Here is a 21934-nt window from a genome sequence, read left to right as displayed (position 1 = left end):
CATGCCACCAAAATGGGCTACAAAATGGCTCCATTAAAAGGGAGAAGGAGCTCTGATGTAAAAGTAGAAAGGTAAAAGGACCTTCTGTGAGAAGGTTGTGTCTTGGTTTCAGTGGGTGGCAGTTCCAAGTCCAACACTTCGGCAGCTTTTGGCATCACCTTATGAAGACAGACCACTTCAGGCATTGGTGGACTAGTAGGAATGGCCATCGCTAGCTCTGGAGAAATATCTAGGCCACTAGCTGAGGAAACTTTTGAAAGTCATAGGTATTAATCACAGTCTCTATTTGGAATCAGATCAATCGGTTCAGAGTCTGTACCAAGACTGTATTGAAGACCGTTTCTGTATTCTTCCTTCTCCAAAAGTTGTTGAGCAACCCTATAGGATCTGTTTTGAAGAGCGAGCTGAGCTGTAATGTCAGTGGTGCCGCATAAGGAGTCAGGGATGGAGGTGCCGCCATCCACAGTGTTGACCTTTGAGAAGCCATGTACCTGAGCACAGGGTCAAATCATGTGGTGCCGGCACAGGATCCGTTGGAACGGCGCTGAAGGACGTGAGATGCAAGAGCATGAACACTGGAACCTGGTATGGGCACACTGACGCAGAAAAAATGCCATTCACGCATAAATGGTTTCAAGAAGATAAAATAAATAGCATTGAGGAACACCACCATGTCCTACCATGGAGTCAAGAACTTGGGGACGGCTGGCACTGGGGCCCGAATCTCTGGCGGTGGAGGCACCGGTCCCAGAATGTCCTATAGTCGCTCAGGAGCCGAGGCTACTGGCGGAGCAAGACTGCACAGAGGAGGATCTACCAGAGTCGAGTTGACTAACTGCAGCTCTGAGGACAAAGGCCCTGTGGGAGACAGAGCAACAGCGAGAATTACCTTTAAAGTGTTCGATTTTCTATGCTTTTTCTTCTTCTTGACCCCTGAGGAAGAAGATGGAGACTTTAAACAATGTCTTGACCATTTGCAGTGGTGATGATCGGTCCCTTAAAAGTGACTTACCCTTACCATGGTGTGGGGGAGATCACTTTGGCATCTCTCTGTGGGCCTTGATCAAAAAAAAAAAAAAAAAGTTGTCCGCCCCACTCCCTGATGGCCTTCACCTGCGAGGAGGCACAAAAATTGCAAGCGTCAATGTTGTGTTTCCAGTCCCAGACACCACTTCTAGATGTTATATGGTTCTTAAAGAACAACTTGGTGGAGTTCATATAACCCCCTCGCTGACGTCAGTTTCTTCAGTGACTATTTTCCACACACAAAACATGGAGCCACATATAGAAACTGCCTATTGAAACAATGTGCTAGCACAAAAGACACCCCTGTGTCGAATAATTACCAAATTCTTAATTAAAAGTGTTGATTTCCGTAAAAAAATATTCTGAGACCAAAGAGGAGTCGGTAAGGAATCTGCAACTAGAATATGTCTCTACCAGATAAAATGTTACCAAAGTTAAGTAACTTGTTCATCTGATAGAGACTTCTAGTTGCAGATTCTATACCTTAGAAAAGATACCCAAGCAATACGATCCTCAATGGTGGGCTGCAAACCAAGATCACACTAGAAAGTCCTGCAGGACCGAACAACCAAAGTAGCCGTCCCTGTGTATCTGACTGTCCAGGCAGTAAAGTCCTGTGAACGTGTGCAGGGATGCCCACGTTGCTGCCTGGCAGATATCCAGGACAGGAACTCTGTGTGCAAACACTGGCAGCAGTTGCCCTGGTGGAGTGAGCAGGCAAGCCCTCAGGTGCTTGCTTCTTTGCCAAACGGTAGGACATTTTGATGCAGAGCACCACCCATTGGGAGATGGTCCGCTTCTGCACCGCCCGTCTTTTCTTTGCACCCACGTATCCCACAAGGAGTTGATCATCCACCCGGAAATCTTTGGTAAGATTGAGGAAGAATGCCAACACTTTTTTTTAATCCAGATGGTGGAGTCTCTCCTCTTCATGAGAAGGAAGTGGGGGTGCATAAAAAGTAGTGTAGGAAAGTGCCCTTATTGGCATGGTTACCCCCCACACATTTTGCCTAGTGTTGATGTCAACTTTGATTGAAAGTGTGCTGGGATCCTGCTAACCAGGCCCCAGCGCCAGTGTTCTTTCCCAAAAACTACACCTTTGTTTCTACAATAGGCACAACGCTGGCACACAGTTAAGTCTCTTGTAAAAGGTACCCATGATACCAAGGGCTCTGTGGCCAGGGAAGGTCTCCAAGGGCTGCAGCATGTATTATGCCATCCTGGGGGACCCAGCACATGTACACTGCCTTGCAGCCTTTGTGTGCTGGTGATGAGAAAAATACAAAGTCGGCATGGCACACAAACCAATGCCTGTGGCATAGGTAAGTTACCCCTCTAGCACACCTTTTAGCCATAAGGCAGGGTGCACTATACCACAGGTGAGGGCATAGCTGCATGAGCAATATGCCCCCTCACTGTCTAAGACCATTCTTAGGCACTGTAAGGCAGTGTAACCATACTGAGTATATGGTCTGGACGTTTGTCATTATGAACAACACAGCTCCATAATGGCTGCAATGAATACTGGGAAGCTGGGTATTAAACTTCTTAGCACAATAAACCCACACTGATGCCAGTGTGGGATTTATTGAAAAATGCACACAGAGGGCATCTTAGAGATGCCCCCTGTGTGTAAGCCAAACTGCTAGTGTAGGACTGACTAGTCTGTCCCAGCCTTCCACTTTCAGACAAGTTTCTGACCACATGGGATGAGTGCCTTTGTGCATTCTGTGGTCAGAAACAAAGCCTTTCCTGGGTGGAGGTACTTCACACCTCCCCCAAACAGGAACTGTAACACCTGGCGGTGAGCCTCAAAGGCTCAAGCTTTGGATTACAGTGCCCCAGGGCACTCCAGCTAGTGCAGCTGCCCACAGAAAGCCCCACTTTTAGCGGCAAGTCCAGCGGGAAAATTAGGGAAAACAGGGAGGAGTGACCACTCCTGCCAGGACCACCCCTAAGGTGTCCAGAGCTGAGGTGACCACCTCCTGCAGAGTCCTCCATCTTGGTTTGGAGACCAGGAATCAATAGGATTAGGGTTGTGCCCACCTCCCCAAAGGGAGTGGGCACAAGGAGGGTTTAGCGACCCTCAGGGACAGTAGCCATTGGCTGTCTGACCCCTAAAACGACCCTAAATGTATGATTTAAGGGCTTCCCTGAACCCAGCTCATCATATTCCTGGTGACTTACAAGAAGAATGACTGCTTAGCTGAAACCACCAGCAGAGAAGAAGGAAGGCGACAACTGCTTTGGCCCGAGCCCTACCGGCGTGTCTCCTGCTTCAAAGAACCTGCAAAAGCACAGCGACACATCCAGCAGGACCAGCAACCTCTGCCAAGCTCCAGAGGACTGCCCTGCACCCAAAAGGACCAAGAACTTCAGAAGACAGCAGCTCTGTCAAAGAAAAACCCACAACTAAGGACTTCCACCTCACTCCGGATGCATGAGTCCTAACCACTCTGCACCCGACACCCACGGCCCGTGTCCAGGTGACCCAACCCACTAGAGAGGATATCCAGGCAGTGCTGAGGAAGTGCCCATCCTTGGCTGACCTCTCCACCCCTCCAGGGCGACGCCTGCAGAGGGAATTTCGAGAACACCCCTGACCGCGAAAGCTCTGGACAAAGATATCCGATGCCAATGGACCCACTGCATTCGCAGCCCCCAGGCTTTGGAGAAACCGACACCTGGTGCAGCCACATCCAGCAGGCAGTCCTCCTCCCTGTCCAACCGGTGGTGTGCCCGAGACAACCCCTGGACCTCGCCTGCAGCCTCTGAGTGACCCCAGAGTCCCCTCGTAGACCAGCATTGGAAACCCAATGTCCTGTTTTCACCCTGCACCCGCCCGCCCCTGTGCCGCTGAGGGTGTGTGTTTAATGCCTACTTGTGGCCCCTCCAGTGCTCCTCTAATCCCCCTGGTCAGCCCTCCGAGTCGCAGGTACTTACCTGCAGGTAGACCTGATTCCGAGTACCCCCCATCTCCATAGAAGCCCAGGTTACAATTGCTCATCTTTGACCTCTGCACCCGTCCGGCCCCGTGTTGCTGGTGGTGGGTGTTTGAGGTTAACTTGAACCCCAACCAATTGACTTCCTAAAACCTGGAGACTTAAACTGTAAGTGTTATACTTAACTGTAAAACGATCTAACATTTCTTCCCTCCAGGAACTGTTTCTGAAAATTGCAATGTCCATTTTTAAAACAGATTATTGCCAATAATTCAAAAACTGTATAATTTATCGATTTCAAACCAAGAACTGTTGATACATGTGTGAAGTACCTATCGAAGTACTTACCTGCAGCTTGAATTTTGTGGTTGTAAAAATAAACAGAAGATAGTTTTGATATATAAAAAACATTGGTCTGGAGTTGTCATTGAGTGTGTGCTTCTTCTATTGGCTGTGTGTGTACAAGAAATGCTTTGCACTACCCTCTGATAAGCCTAACTGCTCGACCACACTACCACAAACAAGCTTTAGTATTATCTACTTTAGCCTTTGTTAAGCCTCTGGGGAACTCCTAGACTCTGTGAACACTATAGCTCACTTTGATAAAGTATGTACAGAGCCAGCTTCCTACAAGGACTGCGTATTTGGAATGGCAGAACTTCAGAAGATGGGAGACTGAGTTCATCCACAAGATCAGAAGCTGTTGGCCCAATTCCTGGCTAGCTGACAGTGCCTTACCTGAACCCCTAACTCACCGGGTTGAAAGAAGATTAGGGCAACCACACTCTGACTCCTCATGGAGCCATGGAAACAGATCTTACCCTTTCATGGTATTGCTCATGAAAGCCCAGGCAAAACACAAAAAGATTTGAGATAAGTTTTCAATACATTTCCTGAACAAACGTGATCTTGCATAAAGCGAGTGAGCTGTGATAATTAGGCAGATGAAGCAAAGCAAAGTAATCAACATTATAAACATGGTAAATAAAATAAACAATTCAATCATAATGAATGTGGTTTTAGGGGTTCCTATCTAACACTGGTAGATTAATACCAGCAAATGTACATGTCTAATACAGCATTCGGAAAACGGTTGTAGATGAACTGCCCTCTTCCCCTTCCGGGTCAGTGCACCGTTTATATAATAAAGCCATACTGTGTTGGAGGCACGGATCTGAAGTAATGCTGTGTCTTAATCTTAGAAGCTGTCTTCTGAACAGGCTACATAGAAAGTAGGATATTGTGTACAGCAGTGGTTCCCACCCTGGGGATCCGCAAAGCCTCCTCAGGGGGTCCGCAAATGCTTAGAAAATTAAATAATATTAACAGATTAGGTCCCCAGCTTTCAGTAATGACTCAGTTGTGGGGGGGGGGTCCCAGATTCCAATAAGGATTCAGTGGGGGTCCCTGGGTTCAACTAATGAAAAAGCAGGGGGTCCACAGAAGTCAAAAGGCTGGGAACCACTGGTGTACAGTGTTCCAAGCCTTGAACAGTAAGTTCTTGTTAAAAGTCGTACAAAGGCTAACTGATTACATGTCATGCAAAGGCTAACATGTACCACATTCTCCTAGAAGAATATCATGCAAGGGATGTTTGTTAATGTCAGTGCTAAGAGCAGCTTAGCTAAAAGAAATAAAATATAAACTATAAAATAAAGCTAAAAACATGGAGAACCAACTTGGGTCCAAGAGGCCCTTACAACACTATTGAATTTCATAGGTCAAGCACCAAGAGAGAGTCCTGGGCTGTGTCTTTGTAATAGGAACAAAAAGTTGGTTGATGCCTAATAAACTTTGGTGTCACCATGTGTGAAGGTGGAGTCATCGCTGAAGCCACATAGCATCATCTAGTGGTGTTTGAACTATTAGAGGGAAGCCCAGGCTGAAGACCTTTGAAGGAATCTGCATGTAGATGTACACATCCAAAGGCAAAATAAATATATTTCACTACTGCAAGAAGTGTCCATGAGGACACATGGACTTCCTGGTAAATCATATTACAGATTCAAATGCTACAATGCTGCTTGAAAAATGAAAGTGAAAAAGATCCACAAAATATGACACATAAATACATTAAACATTTAAAGTTTGAGTGTAAAAGTTTATTTACTGATACACATTGACAGTTATATTTTCTCTTTATTACAACTTGTGTTCACAACATTTCAAGTACAAAATGCAGAACAATAAATAACGTAAAAGAATTTAGAGCAACGAAAATGTATCTGATGAGGGTCCCTCATATTTGTTTTTAACTTGTGATCAAAAATACTACAGAGTAAACTGAAGGATGTAAAGTTAATGGCTTTGCTGGGTCTGTGCTCCAACTTCACCTGTAATAATTCTCATGGTCTGAAAGAAAGTTTGACCTGATTTTGAATAAAATAGCCAGAATTTAGTACAGAACGTCCTCAGTTACCATGGTATCATGACTTTTTACATGTTTAGAAACTACATAGAAATAATACAGTTCGAATCTGCTAACAATATGCACTTTACATATTTACTTTATAATTGAACTTTGCTTTTTATGGAATATACAGGAAAGCAAAAGTTGAATTTTTTTTATTTAGAGTTAGACCTCCCACCTCTTATGTTCTTTTTCAAAGCAATGGTAAAAAAGATCACAATTAAGTGTAAAGTTCTGAATAATTATAAATGCTGCCAGTCAATGCCTGCCAATGTTTGATTTGCTTCTTGTGCATGTCCGATCTCTTCTGTGATGCTATGCTGCTGCCACAGTTTTTGTATCTTCTTGAACCGCTCTTTGCACAGATGTAAAGGGTTACCCCTTCTAAAAAACAAAAATTAAATAGCTGCTAGTTATTCTGAAACATTTCAGTAACAGTGAAAGTAGCTTACTGTCAAAATATACCTTCACATTGTCTAAATGTAGAACATAAATTCACTTTCTTTTTTTCAGGGGTGGGAGGGTGACAAAATAACTATTAGGGAATGTGAAATTGGTTGAAGACCAGGGTGAGCCAGAACCAACTTGCTTTCTCACAAGAGGTGTTCAGCCTCTTAAGGTAGGGTATATGAAAGCTCATAGAACAAGTTACTTACCTTTGGTAATGCCTTAACTGGTAGCGACTTTATCTAGCTGCAGATTCCTTAACTTAGAATTATCCCAGGCGTCAGACTGGATCCAGCAGATTTTTAGTAAGCAGTACCCTGGCGCGGGGGTTCCCCATGGGCTGCAGCACGTATTGTGCCACCCACCCCTGGGAGCCCATGCAAAATGTGCCTGCAGGCCTGCCATTGCAGCCTGTGTGAAAAGGTGCACTGTAACTCACACCTATGGTAGATCCTCCTAGCCCAAAGGGCAGGATGCAGGTCCCTGTGTGTAAGGGCACTCCTGCATGAGCAGAGGTGCCCCTATGAACTCCAGCTCCATTACACTGGACTTCGTAAGTGTGGGAAGACATTTTACCCGTGTACTGGACACAGGTCACTGTCCACTGTCACCTGTGTCCAGCTACATAATGGTAACTCTGAGCCTGGGCATGTTTGGTACCAAACATGTCGGAATCATGCCCCAATACTGTTGCCAGTATTGGTTGTATGATTCCATGCACTCTTAGAGGACCCCCAGTATTGCTCCTACAAGTCTTCTCGGGTTTTCCTGGAAACCCGTGCTGCTGCCACTCCTCAAAAAGGTTTCTGCCCTCCTGCTGCCTGACCAGCGCAGGCAGGGGTTGGCAGAACAAAGGATTTCTTCTGGGAGAGGGAGTCAACACTCTCTCCTTTGGAACTAGGTGTTACAAGGCTTGGGAGGGGTAGCCTCCCCAAGCCACCTGTTTTCTTTGAAAGGCACATTTGGTGCCCTCCTTGCATACACCGGTTTCCTCGGTCCCTGCTCTGGCATGAAACTGGACAAAAGTGAGGTGGGTGACTACCCTCTGTCCATCACCACCCCAGGGGTGGTGCTCAGGGCTTCTCCAGGTGGCCACTTGATTCTGCCATCTTGATACCGTGATGTGCAGAGGCATTTGAATGACCAGGTCACCGCTCCCTCTTGATAGGTGGTCAACTTAGTGGGTGACGAAACCCCCTTTTAGGGCTATTTAGGGTCTCCCTTGAGGTGGGGCACCAGATTTGACATGCAATATTCCACCAGGACTTCTCTGCATCGTTTACTTCGACTTCTGGCCACCGGAACCACAACTGGACTCTTCAGGAACAGACTAAGCTGCAACTCCTGAAACAACTTCACTTTGCAACATTGTTTCTCCAGCTCCTTCCAGCAACTGCAACATTTTCCAGGCTTTGCCTCTCCTGGGGTCAACAAGACTTCACACTCTACCAAGAAGCAGGAAGGAATCTCTCTTGGAGTGAAGGAGTCACTACCCTGCATCTGCAGGCACTAACTGCAACAAGGTCCAGCTGCATGCTTCTGCTCTCCGCTTTAACTGTGTGGATCCTGCATCACATGTGGTGCTCTGGAGTTGTCCCCTTGGCCATCTCTACCAGCTGTCCAACTTGGAAGACTGTGAACCCTTGTCTCTCCTTGCAGGACAGTACCCCTGTGCATCGTGACTCGCCCAGCTACCAAGGCTTGTTGTCTCCTGCTCCAAGGGATCTTCAGGCGTCGAGTAGCCCCAGCCTCCAGCACATCTTCCTGCCAAGCACAGTCTCCTCTCTGCTGCTCCTACAATGTGGGACTTCTCTTCATGTGTGCTGACTGGGCCTCACTGCAACTTACTGTGCCTGCTGCCAGTGGGTTGCCTGTGGGGGCTGCAACTGCTTCTGTTGGCTCTCCGAGTTCCCTGGGCCTTGCTGGTTCTCTTCAGCCTTGCAACTCTTCTTTTGCTCCTTTTGCATTTGCCAAAGCTTGCTGGTGGTTTGTCAAAACCACTGACCATCTGCAACCCGATGACTAACTTAGGACAGCATCTGCAGCTCCTGGGGTCCACAGCTGGTCTTCTTCCCCCGTCGACCACGGAAGGGTAGGTAGTAGCTCCTGCCCCCACTGGACACTGCATCCTGGCTTCTGTCCCCTTCTTTTTCAGGTCCCCTTCTACCAGAATCCACCTTTGGTTTCTTCTAGTCACGTCCTGTTCTTGTACAATCCTTTTTTCAAGTCCTCCTGTTAGTCCTTGGGAAGACCAGGTACTTACTTCTGCTCTCCTGGTCTCTGGGGGGGTCACTCAGGTACTCACCTCTTGGGGTTCCAAGTTCTTCCAGCTCCCCTCTAACAACTCCACATCCTTGGATGAGGGACTGTATCTCGCATTCCACTTTCTAAGTATGTGGTTTGGCCCGCCCCTAGGGCCCTCTTTATTTTTACTAAGTATTGCCAATACTTGTTGTTTCTATGCTAATTGCTATTGTGTATATAATTACTGTGTACTTACCCCCAGTTAAGGGGGGGAACTGCTTATAAATATTCTAGTGTTGTGTTACCATAATAAAGTACCTTTATTTGTGTAACAGTGTGGTTCTTTCATATGTGATAAGTTGCTGTGTGACTATAGTGGTATGGCATAACCTTTGCATGTCTCCTAGTTAAGTCTTGGCTGCTCATCCACAGCTACCTCTTGAGAGCCCTGGCTTTCAAGACACTGCCTACACTTCACTAATAGGGGATACCTGGACCTGATATAACACCATAGGTGTTCACCACACACCTGGCCAGCTTCCTACACCTCCCAGGTGTGCCGATGTCTGTTTCTTTTCATGACTTTCCATGGCAGAAGTATGAAGCTATGAATAACTCTGACCACTATTAAGGAAAACTAGGGCCCTGAAAGGGATATAGCCCTGCTCTTAGGAATACGTTTGCAGAACAGGAAGGATGGGTGGGTCGGTACGGAATCTGCAGCTAGGTATAGTCTCAACCAGATAAGGCTTTACCAAAGGTAAGTAACTTGTTCATCTGATAGAGACTTCTAGCTGTAGATTCCCTACTTTAGCATAGTTACCCAGGAAATACCATCCCAGGAGGTGGGTATGCAGACCAATTTCAGATGAGGCGGTCCTGCAGGACCAAATGGGCAAAATACCAGACACAACAGACCTGACTGTCCAGGCAGTGATGTTTGGTAAACGTGTGCAGGGAAGCCCATGTTGCTGCCTGGCAGTTATCCAGGACTTGAATTCCACGCGCTAACGCAGTGATCACAACTTTGGTAGAATGAGCATGCAAGCTCAGGGCATAGCTTCTTGGACAAAGCATAGCAGATTTTAATGCGTAGCACGACCCCTTCTGGAGATGGTCCTTTTCTGCACAGCACAACCGTTTTAAGCTCCAGCATACCCCATGAAGATTTGGTCATCCACCCGGAATTCCAATATGCCGTCAATGCTAGTTGGATCACCCGCAACTCCAGCATATTTATGTGGAGTCCAGATTCTGCAGGAGACCAGAGTCCCCTGATCTCCCCCTCTCCCAGATGGTTGCCCCATCCCAGGAGTGACACACCTGTCATATAGGAAAATGGCTCCCTATTGCAGTTATCCCCCATGTTTTGCCCGATATTGATGCTGACTTGACTGAGAAGTGTGCTGGGACCCTGCTAACCAGTCCCCAGCACGAGTGTTCTTTCACTAAAAATGTACCATTGTTTCCACAATTGGCACACCTATGGCACACAGATAGTCCCTTATAAAAGGTACCAGTGGTACCAAGGGCTCTGTGACCAGGGAAGGTCCCTAAGGGCTGCAAGCATGTGTTGTGCCACCCTAAGGGACCCCTCACCTAACACATGCACACTGCCATTGCAGATTGTGTGTGTTGGTGTGGAGAAAAAGGCAAAGTCGACATGGCATCCCCCTCAGGATACCATGCACACAAAATACTGCCTGTGGCATACGTAGGCATAGGTAAGTCACCCCTCTAGCAGGCCTTGTCAGTACAGTGTGGCCATATTAAGTATATGGTCTGGGAGTTTGTCAAAACGAACTCCACAGTTCCATAATGGCTACACTGAACACTGGGGAGTTTGGTATCAAACTTCTCCGAATAACAAACCCACACTGATGCCAGTGCTGGATTTGTAAAAATGCACACAGAGAGCATCTTAGAGATGCCCCCTGTATTTTACCCAATCCTTCAGTGCAGGACTGACTGGTCTGTGCCAGCCTGCCACTGAGACAGGTTTCTGACCCCCTGGGGGGAGAGCCTTTGTGCTCTCTGGGGCCAGAAACAAAGCCTGCACTGGGTGGAGGTGCTTCACACCTCCCCCTACGGGAACTGTAACACTTAGCAGTGAGTCTCAAAGGCTCAGGCTTCGTGTTACAAGGCCCCAGGGCACTACAGCTAGTAGAGATGCCCTCCACCCGGACACAGCCCCCACTTTTGTCAGCAAGTCCGGAGGAGATAATGAGAAAAACAAGGAGTCACCCACCAGTCAGGACAGCCCCTAAGGTGTCCTGAGCAGAGGTGAACCCTGCCTTAAGAAATCTTCCATCTTGTTTTGGAGGATTTCCCCAATAGGATTAGGGATGTGCCTCTTCTCCCCCCCCCCCATCCACAGGGAGGGTGTAGCCACCCTCCAGGACAGCAGCCATTGGCTACTGACCCCCAGACCTAAACACCCCCTAAATTGAGTATTTAAGGGCAACCCTGAACCCAGGAAATCAGATTCCTGCAACCTGAAGAAAGAAGAAGGACTGCTGACCTGAAAGCCCCACAGAGACAACGGAGACAACAACTGACTTGGCCCCAGCCCTACCGGCCTGTTTCCAGGCTTAAAAACCTGCACAGCGACGCCATCCAGCGGGACCAGCGACCTCTGAGGACTCAGAGGACTGACCTGCACCTAAAGGACCAAGAACCTCCTGAGGACAGTGGCTCTGTCCAGAAACAACAACAAAGCAAGCAACATTAAAAAGACTCTAACTTCCCGCCAGAAGCGTGAGTCTTCCCACTCTGTACCCGACGACCCCCGGCTCGAGTTCAGGACAACCAACACTGCAGAGAGGACTCCCAGGAGACTACAACGATGTGGACACCCAGAGTTGACCTCCCTGCACCCCCACAGCGACGTCTGCAGAGAGGATCCAGAGGCTCCCCCTAACCGTGACTACCTGGTAACAAATGAACCCGACGCCTGGACCAAACACTGCACCCGCAGCCCCCAGGACAGAGAGGAACCACCTACCTGTGCAGGAGTGGCCAGCAGGCAGCCCTCAGCCCAGCCCAGTCGGTGGCTGGCCCGGGATGCCCCCCTGTGCTCTGCCTGCATTTCCAGAGTGACCCCTGGGATCCTCTATTGTTTTCAATACAAAACCCGATGCCTACTTTGCACACTGCACCCGGCCGCCCCTGTGCCGCTGAGGGTGTGTTTTGTGTGCTTGTGTGTGTCCCAACCAGTGCTTTACAAAACCCCCCTGGTCTGTTACCCGAGGACGCAGGTACTTACCTGCTAGCAGTCTGGAACCGGAGCACCCCTGTTCTCCATAGGTGCCTATGTGTTTTGGGCCCTCATTTGACCTCTGCACCTGAACGAACCTGTGTTGTTGGTGCTGTGGCTTTGGGGTTACCTTGAACCCCCAACAGTGGGCTGCCTATGCCCAGGAGACTGACTGTGTAAGTGCTCGACTTACCTGAGAAACTAATGTTTACTTACCTCCCCCAGGAACTGTAGATTTTTGCACTGTGTCCACTTTTAAAATAGCTATTTGCCATTTTAACCAAAACTGTGTGTACTACTGTTTTAAATCAGAGTACTATACTTACCTGTGTGAAGTACCTTACATTTTACACACTTACCTCAAATTTGAATCTTGTGGTTCCAAAAATAAATGAAGAAAGTTTGTTTTCTATATAAAACCTATTGGCCTGGAGTTAAGCCTTTGAGTGTGTTTATTGCCTGTGTGTGTACAACAAATGCTTAACCCTACCATCTGATAAGCCTACTGCTCGACCACACTACCTCAAAGTAGAGCATTAGAATTATCTAATTTTGCCACTATCAATGTCTAAGGGGAACCCTTGGTCTCTGTGCACACTATCTCTCACCTTGAGATAGTATATACAGAGCCAACTTCCTACATGTCCCTACTGTCAAATCTAGTTGGAAAAGGAGTGGAAACTGCTGCTGACCCAATCTTGGTTTGTTAGCCACCACTGCAGATCTTTCACAGTTCCCTTTGAGATATGGACCATGTCTGACATATTTCCCTGATAAGCCCATTGAAATTTCAGGTCCCACTGCACAGCCCGCATGTGGCAATATGCATTTTGTTACTAGCAGGATGCAGGAGGCCATACGTTTCAGCAGCCTCAGAGTCTGTCTCACTGAAACCCAGGATAGAGAATGAAACTCCAGTATTATAGCCTAACTATCCTTGACTCGCCACTCTGGAGAATAAGCCCAAAAAACTGCACTGTGTCCAGAACAGCTCCAATAGAAGGAAGCACCTGAGAAGGAGTCAGGTGTGGATTTGGCATGTTTGTAGTGAAGCCCAGTGAGTGCAGGAGGTCCGCCATAGTCTGAAGGTAGAAGACAACAGCCTGGGGCATGCCAATCAACAGCCATTTGTCGAGATAGGGGAACATTGACACTACCAGGCCAAAGGAGAACACTGCTGACTGGAAACGCTCATGGCCAACTGTAAACCACGGGTAACGTCTGTGGGCAGGCAAGATAGGGATGTGAAAATATGCATTCTGCATGTCCAATGCTACCATCCAGTCTATGGGCCCAATGCAGACAAAATCCGAGTCAATGTGAGCATTTTGCATTTCTCATTCTTGAGTAAGTAGTTCAGGGACCACAGGTCTAGGATAGGACGAAGGCCTCCGTCCTTCTTTGGCACCAGAAAGTAGAGAGAATAACAACCACAACATTCTTCTGGCATTGGGACCCTCTCTGTAGCTCCCTTGGCCAAGAGACCTGCAACTTCCTTGTGGAGAAGAATCGTCCGTCAGCCTGTCTTGAGATGGTGGCACAGGGGCGGGGGTAGTCATGAAGGGAAGGGAATAGCCCCTTAGGACTATCTACAAAACCCACTTGTCCGAAGGCATGGAATGTCAGTGGATCAAGTGATGGCGAATCCTGGCACCAACCAGACGCCCATGACAGTATAAGGGCAGATAAGGAGGGATTGGAGGCTGCAGCTGCAGGAGGGAGGGGCTAGGGATTGGGGGTGAGGATGGACCAGACCTCTGGCTGCCTGATCCATGAGGTCTGTGGATACCAGACCATGAGCGGCAAAGTGGCTGGGTGGGTACTGGCGTGGACTAGGGTGGCAAAGGGTGCAAGATAGTCCCAAAAATCAGGCCATGGTCCAACTGTCTTGAAAACGTTCTACCACCAAGTCCGCTTTGTCTCTGAAGAGACAGGAGCCATCAAAGGGATTGTCCATCACAGAGGACATGACATCCCCCGAAAAGCCAGTAGTACGAAGCCAGGTGTGGTTCCTAAGGGCAACCACTGACAAAACTGCTCTGCCCAACAAGTTGGGCATGCTGAGTCCACAGTGATTTCAGAACTTTGCTGCATCCTTCCCATCTGCCACAGCTTGGGAGAACACAGCCCAGGCCTCCTCTGGGACCATAGGCAGTACTTGTGCAACTGTATCGCAAAGAGGGTGGGAATAGAGGTCTAAAAGGCATGCAGTGTTTACAGACATCAATGCCAGGCTGCCAGAACAAAACAACTTCTTCCCAAGTGTCTCCAGCCTCTTGGATTCCCTAACCAGCGGGTCGCTAGGGAGCGCGTCACGTTTAAAATGAGAGATGGATGCATGGACCACCAAACTATCAGAGGTGGGGTTTTGAGTGAAGAAATTTGTGTCCTCTGGTGTGTGGCAGTAGTGACGGGTGACTGTCCAATTCAAAGGAGCCTCTTGTAGGAAAGAAGCATCTTTCTAGCATAGTTGCCCCCACATTTTGCCTGATGTCAGTATGTTTAGTACACTGGGATCCTGCCAACCTGGACCCTAGTGTTAGTGATCTCTCCCCTTATTTGAATTGGTAAGTAACTTTTACCCTACACAACTGGCATACTGGTGCACCCGTGTGTTTGTCATTGCTAAAGCTTGATGGCTTTCCAGTCCAGAGACCCCCTAGCGCCAAGAATCCCCAGCCTCCAGCCCTACGCAGCTCCAAGAATGACGTCCTCTCTGCAACTGCTGCGACTGGGGCATCCCTCTTTGCTGTGCTGCTGAAGCCTCGCTGCGACTCCCTGTGCTGGCTGCCGAAGATTCACATGGGGGCTCCAATGATTCCTGTTGGCTCTCCTGCTTGCTGAGGGCTAGCCCTGACCTACCTGCCAAGGTTAGGTCACCTGGACCTCGCTGGTCCCCACAACTCCTGCAAACTCTGTGCATCGCTTCCCTGCATTTTCCAAGGCTTGTTGGCGGTCCTGCTGACCACTGAACCCTCTGCAATTTCACGACCGGCGTGGGAGAGCTTGGGGACGACTCCTGGGATCTTCATGCATTGCCTGGACTCCACAGTTGCACTTCTTTGTCCACCGTCCAACAGGAAAGCATCTCCAAGAAGGATGGGCATTGCCCTCCTGCACCGCCTGGGCACCTCCGGGTGGTCTGACTTTATCCCCTCTTTCCCTAGGTCCTCTTCATCAGGAATCCACACCTGGGTTCCATCGAACTGGTCCACAGGTCACAACAGAAGCTGGATAACCAAGGTCCCCATTGACTTCAACAGGAAGTTCAGACACAAATTCACCCCATGCACCTGGGCTCCGTGGTGTAGGTACTCCAATTATCTGGGTATCCATGAGTGGGGGCACTATCCAACTTTCCTTGTCCCAATGGGTTTCCTTGGGTCCTCTGGGAGGGGTCCTAAAACACGAAAACTCCAACCACTGCTGCCCTGTGTTATCCTCTGGAAACTGACCCCGGGATTACCACTCTGCACATGGGCGACTGGGGAATCCTACCTACTTACCTTTGGGGTATTAGTACTCCTCCAGTCCTAAGGGTCCCTGGGTGGTAGTTTGAGTTGGAAGTGATTTTTGCATCCAATTCTTTTAGTATATGGTTTCCTCCTACACTTTCTCTAAGGGTTGCCTGGACTCAGTACAGGGTGACTCATCTATTGGTGTATACCATACACTGACCCAACCTCCTAAACCCCTGTATTGGGCTTGGACAATGTACCCAAAAGGACATCCTTAAGGGCTCACTGAATGGGAGAAGCAGTTGAGATGGGGAGACTCCCTGATGAAGCACCTCTGTCAAGACATTGATCTTGACTGCCACCAAGACATTGGTCTTGACTGCCACCAAGACATTGGTCTTGACTGCCACCAAGGGCAACTGAAGTTTGAGGACCTCCACACCACCACTGCGGAAGATGCTTCCTCCTTGGTAGCCACGGTAGGGGGGGAGAAAGCATGCCCCCTGGGGAAGTGTCCAGGCCACTAGCTACATCCATTTTCTCACACCGGTCCATGTCTTGAAATGTAGGCTGGACTTCCTCAGGGTCCAGTGACCCCTCCCATTTCTCCCCGAGTCCTAACTCATAGGAATAGGGCTCAGGATCTGAATTGGGAAGCAAGGCTCCAAGTGGCACTGGATACATTGTTGAGTGATGCCCCCTCCGGCTCCATATCGGTACCGGGGAGTAGCAACTTAGAAGACAAATGGCATTCAAAAACCTCAGAGCAAGACCCGTAGGGAAGATCCGCTTGCCAAATGTTCCTATTCTCTACGACTCACAGTCAGACAGTGTGGTAGGGATGGATTTATTATTGACTTTACTGGTAAATGCCTATACCACCAAACTCTGTTGGTGTATGCTTTATGGGATAGGCTTGGTTTCCTGCAACAGTACTATGGCAGGAAGATACCTGCCTATTAAGAGGAGACCCAAACACGGTTTTGCCAAAATGTCCAAAGTCTCCAAAATGGTAATTGACAGGGCCTCATTAAATGGGAATAGAGATTCTTTGGGTGCCTGACATGGCTGAAGTACCTCAGTCAAAGCATTAATCTTCACCTCCACAGTATGGCGCTTTAGGTGTAGACTTTTGACGCTCTTTGCATGACGACAGTGAAGGATGCACTTTCATCAGTAGCAGGACTGGGGGAGGGGGGACACAAGGCCAGTATTTGTAGATGTATCCGGATCATTGCCATCTTGGGAGCTCCTCATGCCAGTTTTCCTCATCATAATGTGCGATATATTCATCCCCTTCATCATAATTGTCAATATCTGAGTCAGTTCTGAAAAGATTGTGCAAAGTTTGGGCCTCATCACGTGGTAAGGGCAAAGTGTCTGAATTGGAAGGTTTGTCTGTTGGTTGTGTTCTAGTCATAGCTGGACGTGGCTTCAGTGGATGTTGTGGTGCATTCTGCTTGGAGTCGGATAGCACAACAGGCTGCAAATCCTCCTCCTGATTCAATAAACAGGGAGCCGGCGTGGGAGGTGTGAGGGAGGTGTGAGGGAGGGGTGTTTGGAGGTGTGGGATGCAGGAACCTAGGTCAGCACCGGAGCTTAACCCAATGAGTGTCAAAGGGGAACAGACGATGCGGAGGGTGGACCTGTTGGTGGAAGACCAACTGGAGACCTCTGTGTATCCTTCTAACCCAAAAGCACAGCAGGCAGAATTGGTACAAGGCTAAAACAATGTAGCATGGCATCTCTGAAGGCCTCTATTTGCTGCAACATCACAGATGGACCTGAGAACTGTGTATTTGGACAAGATTTGGAATGGCTCAATAGAGATTGGGAACGATACCAAAAGGCATACTGGCACCCTTGCGTATGTATAATGAATGTATAAAGTATTTAATAAAGCGCATTTCGACCAGAGGTATCAAAGCGCTATGAAGGGAGAAAAAACTGTATCCTGCGATCGCTCTTAATTAAGACTGAAATAAACAGGTTTTAAGTTGTTTGCAAAAAAGCTGAAGAAAAGGGATATTCCTTATTTTCAAGGGGAGGGAGTTCCATAGTTTAACAGCAGCTGTAGAAAAATCTTTGTTCCCCCATTTCACTTTCTTAGTCCTAGAAGCGTAAGCTAACCTCAGGTCAGCTGATCAGAGGATCCGCCCAGGTATGTACCATTTGATAGATGGAAGAGGCGAGTAAGGACCCTTAAGTAGAGGGACTTGTGAGCCAGACACGTTTTAAAAGTAATGCGCTTCCTAATAGGTAGCCAATGGAGTTTGTACAAACTAACTTTGGCAGATCCAAACTTGTCTAAATCTAGAACCAGATGCGCGCTTTGATTCTGAATAAGTTGTAGCTTATTTAGTGAGGCTTGACTGATGTTAAGATAAAGAGAATTACAGTAGTCCAGTCTTGATCCAATCAAGGCTAGCACTACTGTTGTTCTCAGGTCCTGACGTATAAAAGGGAGGATTTTCTTAAGATGCAGGAATTGGCGATTTTATTGACCTGGGTGTCAAAAGTTAAGGCAGAGTCACAAACAATTCCAAGATTTTTGACTGTGGCTGAGGGGACCAGTAATGTCCCACTTGACTCCGGCCACCAGTCTGAATCCCAGATAGAGGAGTTGGCCCCAAAGATAATGACCTCAGTCTTGTCTCCATTTATCTTAAGCCAGTTATGACCCATCCAGTTCTTTACTTCTAACATGCAAGACTGAAATTGTTTAGCTATTTTCTGCGTCTTGTCTTGAAAGGAGACAATAATTTGAGTGTCATAGGAGGACACCTAAAACCCAAAGGTGCGCACCAGTTCTGCTAAAGGTGCAACATACAAGTTAAACAAAGTTGGGCTAAGAGAGGATTCTTGAGGGACTCCACAAGGGAGCTGAAAAGGGTCCGAATTATTGTCACCACATTTAACTGATAATGATCTGTTCTGGAAAAAGGATGTAAGTGAATTTAAGGCTGGTCCTCTCAATCCGACCATGTAAAGACTGTCAGTTGATCTAAGGGGTGAGATGGTATCGAAGGCTGCCGATAGATCCAGTAGGATTAAAATTGCACCTCCTCCTGCATCCACCTGTTTTCTGATTGAGTCAGTAGTTGCCAACAGGGCGGTTTCCGTACTATGATGTTTCTGGAACCCGTGTTGGGAACTATCTAGAGGACTACCTTGTGTCCTCTTTGAAGTCTGAGAGTGGTGGGAATGAGTCAATTCTCGCTTTCACTTCTTATGCTTTTTCTTGGGCTTACCTAAAGACTTTGACCACAACGATGATCTGCTGTAGGAAAGACTTCAGGATTGGGAATGTCACTTTCCATTCATCTTAGACAGGTGACGGTGTGGAGTCTTCTTATATTTGGCGATGTTAAGCTTGGCCTTGTGGTCCTGTAAGGTTTTCAGATTCATCAAGAGATGCAGTCATCAAAGGTTGTAGAGTCGTGCTGCTACTTCATGCACCATAGAAATATTTTGTGGGAATCTGCCACAGCATCTGTTTGCAAGAGTCCCCCATGATATAGGAAGTGGCATTTTCCCTTGTACATTTTCGATGAAAGTTAGGTATTGAGGACCAAGGAGAAGCTCCAGATCCACATCAGAAGGCATGAGAAGAAAAGAACTGACGTCAGAGTACAACGTTGTCAGTTATAAGCAGCTCCTCCCGTCACTTTTGGAGTGGATAAATGTCAGCACAGAGCCGCACGATGTTACTTACAATTGTGCAAATAACTACTCTAAAGTTTTAAGCTCCAGTCAGACACCTGTGGGAATATTCACAAGCTAAGGAACCCACGGTTAGAAGTATCCACCAGAAAGGTAAATTAACATATACGCAAACTATAAGAACATCTTTTAAGAAGGCACAGACTATCATAAAAACCTGTCTTGGACCAACAGTGGACATTCATCTACAAATGCATGGAAAAAGAATTGCCTCTATTAGAATGTGTTGTTGTGTTATAGCCAGACCTATTAGTTTTGCTAATGCTTATATTTTATTTTGTGTAAGCAAAGGACGGGAGAGGCATGCTGTGCCTACTTATTATGCGATGATTTGGAAGAAGGCTTACGACCATGACGATGGTGTTTGGATGGGACAGCTTGGCCTCTCTCTCAGTACATTAGGGAGCAGGTCTTACGGTCGTGACACGCACTTCAGGTACCACAAACAACTGTAATGAGGTTTGGACAGATATCCGATTTCTGCCACTGACATCGGATTTAAAGCAGAACTTTAGAGGTAACAGAGCACTGCAAAAAACAAAAAATGTTCAGAGTCTTCGACTAAGTAAACTAGACTGACGGCGGATGGGTTAAAGGAACTGATCCCGGGCACAATGTGATGAGCCTAGTGTGCCACATACTACGACATAAATTACTGTGCGACCACAGCCTCTCCAGCGTCTGCTGAGACAAAAGAAGCATTCTGTATCAATTACAATGTATTATCAGATAAAACATAAATTAAAGGGAATCAGTTAGTTAGAAGGCTGGTTTAAATAATACTAGCCATTTTGATTTTTGTTTTTAAAATACTCAGTGACCACATAGCAATATTTTCCAGCATTTTGTTTGTATTACTAGGTTATATACAAATGGTTTGAATACGTCTTCGAATCTAGGACTGGCTATCATAGGTTTTTATACATTCTTTTTTTTTAATGCAGGTAATAACATCCGTTTATTAGTATTTTTGTAAAGGTCCATCAAAACGCTAATTTGTATTTATCTGAAAGGAGGATTCCATTTATATCAATATTTCGAAAGTTGCTTACCGGAGTCCCTGATCAGTCTCGCCATAGTCATCGAGATAAGGCGGTGCGTAAAAACACCCCTTAGTTTTGCCAGCTAGAAAAAGCACTTGACATTCTCGGACTCTGTATGAAAAAGAAAACACTTTCTTGTATAAAGTTCATATTAACAGCAAACGCTTACACATACTACTACTTGACTTAAGATCCTACGTCAGGCACATAAAACATATACATTTTCTAATTCCTTCAAATGCTATCAGATAAATGAAACCTGTTTTGAAAAGGTTTTACATTTAGCGAATCGCTGCTTTTTAATATTGCTTCATCTGGACCCAAAAGCCATCCAATTATTGACAAACATGCACATTCCTCATTGCTGCCTCGCCCCAAGTGTTAAGCTTTCTTTTATTTTAAGGTCTGGTCCAGAGATAATTTTAGCTGTGTAGCCAGCATCATGTAATTAAAAAAAGAAAAAAGAAAAAAACATACATATGACCTTTGGATCAGCCATCGTTATCAACTGGTCTGTTCAAGTGTCATTAACATTTTGCTTCTGTCTACCACTGCAAGGGGCAATGAATCAACCCACTTTCAGTCATTTGCTTTCTCGCACTGTGAGTGACAAAATTTCACCGGATTATATGGGCCCCTCTGCCTACAAATAGTGCACTTCAGTGCCGGGGCAGCGGGCCAATCAATACTTTGCGAATGCTTTTTGGTTTCCGTTATTTATTTTATCTTTTCTTTCTTTTTTTTTTTTTTTTTTTTTTTTTTTTTAAGTAATTCAGGTCTGTGATTAACCTGTGTCTTCAGGCTACAGTAATTCACAGCCAACAGCAACTTTCTTTGCACCAATGAAATATTTTCATGCGATAGTTTTTAAAACTAGAAAGGGTTTCCATATCTGTTCCAAATACACTTCATGCTAGAAAGCAACCATACTATTTACCCTTGAACTGCTGAGGCTTTTCCACCCCAATCCTGAGCCCTTTTTGATGTTACAGCACTTTTCACTTAAGCCTTCATAAATGTATCGCCCAGAAAAAAGTATCCATGCAAACTTTGCATAGTATTTTCACAACATGATAGGGATTCTAAACATAAAGAGTGTTTCTAGATTATAGAGTACTGAAAAAAATAGCAAAAGTTGATATTCTTTTTTTTTTTTTTTTTAAACAAAATGGGAAAAAGTGCTGTGCAAGAAAGCATATTTTTTCTAGAATGGCCCCAACAAAAAAATCTGCTGAGCTACGCTCGCCATCTTCCAAGCTTTGCATTTTTAGGTCGAGCAGGTAAGCGCTTTGGCCTGTTGTAAGTACTGTGGGCTTTTAAATATGCCCACACCCATCAATTTCACTCGTTTGTGGGCTTTCCTTTCAAAAACCTTTATCATCATT

The 21934-nt window shown here is 46.7% G+C and overlaps 1 protein-coding gene across 3 annotated transcripts in view; it reads right to left on the bottom strand.

Annotated features, from left to right (window-relative positions):
- Positions 1-6048: 6048 nt before the first annotated feature.
- The window catches only part of UBR2 (ubiquitin protein ligase E3 component n-recognin 2), a 1248744-nt gene continuing 1232858 nt past the window's right edge, over positions 6049-21934 (bottom strand). For all 3 annotated transcript variants that reach the window (XM_069233963.1, XM_069233965.1, XM_069233964.1), the window contains exons 46-47: positions 20559-20660; positions 6049-6762 (exon numbers count right to left, since the gene is read on the bottom strand). In XM_069233963.1, coding sequence (XP_069090064.1) covers positions 6621-6762; positions 20559-20660 — 244 coding nt within the window. In that variant the 3' untranslated portion in view covers positions 6049-6620. The remainder of the gene's footprint in view (positions 6763-20558; positions 20661-21934) is intronic.

This window comes from Pleurodeles waltl, chromosome 5 (assembly GCF_031143425.1).
Source record: "Pleurodeles waltl isolate 20211129_DDA chromosome 5, aPleWal1.hap1.20221129, whole genome shotgun sequence".
In the NCBI taxonomy this organism is placed as follows: domain Eukaryota; kingdom Metazoa; phylum Chordata; class Amphibia; order Caudata; family Salamandridae; genus Pleurodeles; species Pleurodeles waltl.
This window is presented reverse-complemented; position numbering and strand designations above follow the sequence as displayed.